A 7934-nucleotide genomic window follows, 5' to 3' on the forward strand; every position below is an offset into this window, starting at 1 on the left:
TTGCATTTACTTTTGAGGTCCTGGGTTTATATTTGTAGTTCTATTTTATGGTCATTCCAATGCATTCAAGATGAATATGTTAGTCCTAGGCCAAACAGTTACTACATTACATATATACTAAATAAGTACACAAATTAATAAATATGCATTATAAATAATATGGTTGTATATATGTCTATGTAAAGGCATCACTATTTTTTTTTAGATAGTGAGAATCAAATATATCCACAGATTATATTTTATTTGACTGAAATTAAAGATTTGTATTCTACTTGAAGGTTACTTAACGAGAAAAACGTACATTTCCCAATTTACAGCAATGTAATGTATTTTAAATTAATATGATCGAATGAAAACGTATTGAAGGGGGAGTGTGTTCTTTACGTTTCACCATACCTTTACTTTTATGTAGCACCAGTAGATGGCGCAATCCCATTTAATTTAACCTGGAAATCGCGCGTGTAGATCTACCAAAACATCCAAAAATCACATACATGCACAGGCATGCCAAGCCTGCTCATGACACTGTAGACCTCTGGCAGATTAAAGCCAATTTCAACTGCTTTGTTTTGTTTGAGAGACCATCATAGTTTCTGTGACTCATTCCGTCACACTGTGATTGTTTGTGAGGATTTCCATGGTGAACTGAAACAAAATTGGGGGACACACCAGGAAATCGTAAAAGGGAACTCCCATATACTTACTCATGCAGCCCTGTTGTTGTTCAGCTGGTTTTCATCGAGTGACGGCAAGTTTCCACAAAAGCAGCGAGGAAGACTGAGCACAAACAAGGGTTGATTCTCCATGGTGATCCAAAGGTAGGGAACTCCCAGTAACCATTTGTATATGCAAAGTAAACAGGGGCCCATCTTTACGTCATAATAATATAGAATTAGATCATTCGACCAGAAGTAACTTCTCCCTGTAAGTAAATAAAGTGTAAAATACAACCAGCATTGCCATGTGAAATATATTAAACATCTTTATTAAAAAATTAAAAAAAACAGAAACACTAATTGTGATACATTTAACAAAACGTGAGAATATTCTTTAAATTAATGCATTATGAATAATAATCTATTACTAAAATACAGGTCTAAAATCGTCCAGGAAATTCTTTTAAACGGTAACATTTGTGATCATTGATATCGTCAAAAATGCTGATGTGGAAATGTTCGATACTTGAATAATTCAACGGAAAGCGTAGTTCCTGATTCTGGTTCCAGTGAACTCACTAGAATTTGAATCATGAATTGCAGGTTTCAAAAGGACGATTTGCGTTTGGACTTCAGCTGAACGTCGGCGTTTCCTCTATAAACAAGCTGCTAGACTTCCAATACAATTAAATATACTTCATACTGTGAATGCAGTATCCTTATCTTCTCTGCAGGTTCAGCGTCCTTCTTTTAGGGTCCAGCAACGTCTACGTGGCAGCTCGGACGAGGTCACACTACGAGTCTTTGGGGTTACCCACGGAAAACGTCTCGACCCATCTCTGCGTGCGGCTGCGACACTCCTCCCAGTCGTACAGAGGGCGGTACTGGAAGTGGCGCTCGGCTTTATCCGAGCCGACGGTGAACGAGGTGCAAGCCACGGCCAGAGTGTAGCGGTTCAGCAGCGGCGTGTAGTTGTAGAACGGGCTCGCCACCCAGCGCAGCGCGTCGTTGAGGACGGCCATGAACCAGAGCACGAGGGAGGGGATGCGCACCCGCCGGAAGTTGAACGTGGAGAGGAACTGCATGTTGAAGTCCTCGTAGCTCTTGTAGGGCGAGTCGTCGTAGCAGAAGAACGCCTCGCCGCCGACTGCGTGCGGGCGATCCCTCAGCGCTCGGGCCGCCAGAACATGCATCCAGGCCACGTTGCCTAGAGACGCAAACAAGTGGGTGAATAACAGAGTGCACAAAGGAAAACGTGTTCAAAAGGATTTGCAAGAATGTTCCCTTGTTTCAGCCAGCCGCTTTTCCTATTGGCCTTAAAAGATAGACTGACATTTGATGCTTTTATTTTATGCTCGAAATGCTAAAAACAACGTTTTTGTATTCCCGGCCCGTTTGCTCAATATTCATCTCATTAATCAAAGTTACATTTTCTCCATTTAAACTAGTGAAAGCCAAACTTAATAACATTTTTTTTAAAAAGATACTAAATCCCTTACAAAGTCGTGCGCATGTACACACTTGCTTCAGGGCCGCGGTGACATGACACCGACGTCAAAAGCTGATTACAGCCTGTCAACCGCAAGTTATCTACAGCATGTGATGTAATAGCGGACTCTGATGGTGAACGGATGGGATTTATCAACGCCAGATCTTTCAAATTGCGGGTTCAAGCTTCCCCGCCTCAAGGCTACGGAAAGGTCGTCCCTGAGGCGTCTCCGCCGTTTCGGTCCTGGGTCACATTGGTTGTCTCACCTGCGTAGACGCGTCCGTGTTCAGAGTCCTTCGGGACACCTCCGACGACCACGCCCCCCCTCTCCACAGCCTGCGTGTAGAAGTCCTTAATTAGCTGGTGCCCCTCTCCATAGATCCCCGTCGGCCTCAGAGAGCACGTGTACAAGCACTTCCCACCTTTCACCTTTGGACAGGAGACAAAAACCAAGAGTCAGAGTTGGGAAATCAGGAGGAAAAAAAAAAAACTTATGGTGGTCAAAGGGAACATTTCTGTGGAATCCTATTCTGAAAAAGTTACATCACTGCAATGCCACAGAGCCTAGCATTTTGTGGTGATGTTTCCCCATTACGTTTTGGGGCGAAAAAAAACAAAAACCCAAGAGCTTTCTCATTGTGCAATCCAGATTTAACTCTTGTTGCTCAGGTGGTGTTAAACATAATGCATCTATCTATCTATGCAGCCAGGCCACATTGCCTACAAACACAAACAAACATTAATATATATCCAGTTTCAGAACTTTTTATTATTCTAATTGATCAAAAAATGAAATTATTTTAGTAAATGAAATGCTACGGGACTGTTAAGCATAGATTTTTAAAAAGTGCAGTGCTCCACAATAATGCAAATGTGCCACTGGTGGATGACTGAGAACTAAATACCAAAAACAAATGAACAAATGTAAAATTAAGATGCCAAACCCAGAGGGGCACAACGGTTAAGGTTCTATTTCTCAGAAATCAACATTGATACACAATTTGTATGGCAACAAATATTCTGCATCATTCTGATTTTATGATATGTATTTAACACTGTTGCCAAATTTCCTTATCTTTAAAGTTCACTGGGGAAAGCGAGAGTTCAATAAACCAGACTCATCAAAAGCCGCCGAAGCCATAATCGCCATAATAAATTATTACATCAAGTACCTTCGTGCCGTTAGCGTCGAGCACGATTTTCTCGGCCTTGGCCTTGCTCTGAGGATACGCCATGGTGTGCTTGACCCGGTAAGGCGTGTCTTCATTGCCCCTGCAGAAAAAGAGAACATCAGTCAGGGGAGACCGAAGGAAAATAGGTAATTGTTTTCTTGGCCTTTCCGGGTCGAAAGGAATGTTTTTCCTCTAAAGCCTCGTTGACAGAAGAACCGCAGAGACGGAGATAGAGAGGGGGGGAAAAAAAGGGCAGATCCGGCATTCCTGAGGCCAGAATGCCAAAAGTTCATTCTACGAATGTTATTGGTGCAGGCAAAGCAACAAAAACACCACTGGAAGAATGCTCTGACCAACACCCAAAGCCTGGATTGATCGTTATCAAATAGTAATATCAAACAAAAAAAAGGTAATGTTTTTGCTACTTGTAGCAAATCTGTAATCAAATGTTACATTTTTGACGAATCCCGGAGCGGGAATTTCCATCACAAACATAGCTGTCAATGAGTCTCAGTAAATAAACACAGGACTTGGAGACAGAATTACTGAAGCATTCGTGACTCACTCCAATGGGCTGGCTCAGAAAAATTTTAAGAGGCTGAATTTTAGGCCACTATGGTAACCTGATATGCCAATAGGGAGACTTTAGTGGGAAATAAGATTAAATTAACATTTGACAAAACTTTATTGTGTCAACTTTAAACAATGTGCACAGCCCAGAGGCATCAAGTCGTTGGATTTAATGGATCACGGCGTCAGAGCTCCATCGTCGATGAAGTCTCTCATAGATTATCTTTATTCAATTACTTCCTCCCAGCTGTTCTTCCAAACTCAAGACAGCTGCTGCAGTGATCGAAGCATTACGCAACACATTTCTAACATACCAGAGGTAACAGGCTAAACCCTTACAGAGGAACGGTAAGGTAAGTAAAAGGTCTCAAAACCGCTTGACTGTATGCCACCAGTTTGCTGCAAATGGTGTCATTTCATCCCGCGCCTAATCAGATCTACGCTATTCACGCGTTCACGAGAGAACGGCGTGCTCGGCTCACCTGACGAAGGCGTCTCCGTGCACGTTGGGGCCGATCACCTCCATGCTGCTGGTGTAGACCAGGCTCTGGATGCCACACTCAACGCAGGCGTTGACCACGTTCTCCGTTCCTGAGCAGAGGGAAAACTCACTTGAGTCACGTTGGAGGTGTAGATGGGGCAGGTGAGGGGGGGTGGGGGATTTGATTGCGTAATTCTACAAAGCCTCGGGAATAACTGACACAGTTGTAAATTTAAGTTTAAAAAAAAAAAAAAAAAAAAACACCCACACAAAAACAGGATCAAAGTATTTTAAATGTAATTGGACACATAAGGAGAGGGTCGACAGGAAATGATTTCAAAGAAGAGACACACGCATGTGTGTACTTACCAGATGTAAAAGGCAAACATGACTTTCTGAAACCTGGTCTCAATTATGTAGTTAAATCGCCGGTGAAAAGAAAAATACTTCAATGCAAAGGGGAGGAAATACTTTGCACACAACAATAACTATTTTATTATTATTATTATTATTTAGAAATGTTCTTTTTACATTAGGGTGACCAGTTATTTTGCCCTGAGGAAGACTTTCGACACAGAGGCACCGAAATGGAAAAAACAAACAGGACAAAGTCCGCAGGCTTTCCAGTTTCATCTGGTCTGAGAAGCAAAACCAGACATGATGACACCGCTTTGTAATATGTAATGAGTGCAAATAGGGAGTTTACACTTAAACTTCTATAACCAAACCATGCAGTAGATTACAGCACTGAGACAATTCATTCATGGGTTTTCTGAAGGGTGATGTTAAAATATGCGTCGTAACAGTTTCATTAATCAGGCTATGAATAATAGGAGTAAAAGAATACAGATTGCAAAGCAGTTGGGTGCAAGTGCTCCTGAAGGGGAGATTTCTGGCCTTGATGAAAATGTGATTTGTCCCATACTTTTTGGATCCATATATAGTATTTAAGGGGATCACTATTTTAATGCAGATTTATAGTGCTTAACTCAGCTGTATTTGATATTACTACCCAACACAATGTACAACAATGTGTTCCACTAGAAGCAATCCCCTGCAAAGTACAAGTTTATAAATACACATTTAAAAAAATAAAATAAAAAAAAGGTACAGAAACCATCTATTTTTAGCGGCGCTATCTAAAAGAACTGAGGCCACACTTTAAATTCACAAGTTAAACTGACTGGAAACAAAAGTCTATAAAACGGTATAGTTTTCTCTCACATTTCCTCTAATTCTGAAAAAAAAGAAGGAGTTTAGGGTTCTGAGACGGGGGAAAAAAATGAAAAAAAAGCACTAACTTCCCAGGTTTAATCTGTACTTTGGGAAAGACTATTCAAGCTGCCAAACAGAGATTATAACGTCAACCCACAAGCATAAACCCAGACACTGAATATGTCAACAGTTTATCTCTGCCTCCCCTAATAGGAGCTGAATCCGGAGTCTTGATCGGTCGGAAAAAACACCCGAGTCTGAAAACTCCAGGAGCCAAAAAGCTGCATTCTCTCTAATGGCCATGAGGGAGCGTCTCCTCTGATTGCTAAAGGAAGGTATGGATGACACCCTAATTACTGCAAGCACTTGAGTCACGTCCTTGAAAATCCTCCACAAACAGGAGAAGGCGTGGATATCCTTTCCTCCTTTCTCCCCCCCCCCGGCGCCGCAGTAAAACACGAGTAACGCAGAATAACCCGTTTGACCTTTCCTCCCCCTGCCGTCACTCCCCTGAAGCCTCACCTGTGACGTTGACGGCCCGGATGAGGGTCTCTGGGACTTTGTGCCACACGTCCACCAGGCTGGCCGCGTGGATGACGACGTCGACCCCCCGGGAGGCCTCCAACACACTGCCGTAGTCCGTGATGTCGCCCTGGATGACCACCACCTTTGTGCGCTCTGAGGGATGAAACAGGAAGACGGTCAGTCAGATGATGATGGATCTGATCCTGGACCAGAGAGGTCGAGAGCGCGAGACGAAGTCGGGGGAAGAAAAAACTCGCCTGGTCGGTTTGCCAATTACAAAACTTAATCTGGAGCGGCTCGTCAGTGTCAACATAACTCATTATACAATTAATTTAATCATTGTTAAAATAATAACGTACACGTCATAGATTGGCCCAGCGGTGGCCCCGGTGCATGTTCAAGGTCAGCGCCGCCCCTGCGTCTTCTCACTCTGGCAGCGGTGCTGGTTCTGCTTATCATTTATGAGGGTCTTTCGACTGCGGTTGACCTTGGCCCTTGTGCAATGTTTTCAAAACGCTGACAGATAACGAGGAGACAAAGTATCTCTTGTGACGCCAACATGGAAACGGATCTGGCTTTTTCGCAGAGCCAGAGATCCTGTTGCGGCTGAGACGCTCCCCTGTAATTGTACCGATTACTGTCTGTAAAATTACAGATTTACCTGTAATCAGTGCAGACGGAGAACAAATAATGAAAGAGTCTTCCCCCCCCCCCCCCTGGGCGTATAGCAGGCGTCATCGGTGGCGTGCCTCAAACAGCTCGAGGTCACAACACAGAAGGTGGTGACACGGTTACAGTAAACAGATGTGCATGTCATCTTTGGGCTGCAGCGGGAAACGCGAGCATTCCCAGCACAGATGTCATTATCTGCACAGTGACCCCGAGCATGCAAAGGAAATGAGGAATTTTCTTTCCACGCCGCTATGTGGAATTTCTAGCCCTGAACGCGCTCCATCGACTCTCATCGGGTTACTGAATCATTAAAAATAAACACCGCAGATTGCCCGATTGGCAGACAATTTCACAAATTAAGTTTCAATAGAGTATACATCTATCAATGGGCCCCTGGAAACTGGCATGCAAAAGGGCCCCTGCCACTTCTGCACAAGAACAAGTGCATCATTGTGTTGCATTTCACCCCTTTTAGACTTAAAGGGAAAAGCTTCTGGTGGAAGTTACGAACCTGTTGGGCCCCTGAGCTTGGAACAAATAGTCCCTTTCAACAGTGCCACAGTAAACCCAAATGGAGAGAGATAAAGATAGGAACCATGCAAATGAGGACTAAATAAAGAAAATGGGGGGGGGGGGAGAAGTTGCATCAAACCATGGATATATCACACACACACACACACACATGCATATATAAATACACACACATCGTGAGCGCGAGCGTCTCACCTGTGCCTCGCGCCCTCAGACCCGGATCCACCGTTTTGTCGAAGACTCGGATCTCCGCCAGCGCGTCCTCCTTCTCCAGCAGGACGGTGAGCAGATGCCGGCCGAGGAAGCCGCAGCCTCCGGTGAGCAGATACACGAGCGACGACATGAGGCGGCGCGGTGACGTCTGCAGTGTTAGTGTGAAGCGCGAGCGCGGCGCTGCCTTTTCAACTGAGGCCCGGGGGGGCGGGGTATTTTGTAACCCGGGTAATGAAATTCAGCGTTCTGATTGGTTGAGAGTGAGTCACGGGGCGGACATTAGCGAGAGATAATGTACAGTATCTGTTCACATTGACTTGAGAGTTCCATATCACTGCGCACTCAAATAAGTTCTATTTTACCATTAATTAGGGCCTGGGCCGACTGAAAGTCGGGCAAAAGTTTTTAAA

At 44.0% G+C, this 7934-nt stretch overlaps 1 protein-coding gene across 1 annotated transcript; it reads right to left on the reverse strand.

The window, feature by feature from the left end:
• Positions 1-969: 969 nt before the first annotated feature.
• Positions 970-7695, reverse strand: hsd3b7 (hydroxy-delta-5-steroid dehydrogenase, 3 beta- and steroid delta-isomerase). Its single transcript, XM_037477125.2, has 6 exons — positions 7507-7695; positions 6106-6261; positions 4370-4478; positions 3318-3417; positions 2412-2574; positions 970-1863 (listed from the first exon to the last, which is right to left on the reverse strand). Exons 1-6 carry the CDS (start codon positions 7652-7654, stop codon positions 1451-1453), a joined length of 1089 nt encoding a protein of 362 aa, XP_037333022.1. The 5' UTR covers positions 7655-7695; the 3' UTR covers positions 970-1450.
• Positions 7696-7934: the final 239 nt, after the last annotated feature.

This window comes from Pungitius pungitius, chromosome 12 (genome assembly GCF_949316345.1).
Source record: "Pungitius pungitius chromosome 12, fPunPun2.1, whole genome shotgun sequence".
NCBI lineage: Eukaryota > Metazoa > Chordata > Actinopteri > Perciformes > Gasterosteidae > Pungitius > Pungitius pungitius.

Bases quoted from the DNA above. Each gene is read 5' to 3' on its own strand.
- hsd3b7 (XM_037477125.2), bottom strand. From the start codon at position 7,654: ATGTCGTCGCTCGTGTATCTGCTCACCGGAGGCTGCGGCTTCCTCGGC. The intron at 4,479-6,105 runs GTGAGGCTTCAG...CCCTCTGCTCAG, and splicing joins CCGGGCCGTCAACGTCACAG to GAACGGAGAACGTGGTCAAC. The intron at 2,575-3,317 runs GTACTTGATGTA...TCCTGTCCAAAG, and splicing joins TCGACGCTAACGGCACGAAG to GTGAAAGGTGGGAAGTGCTT.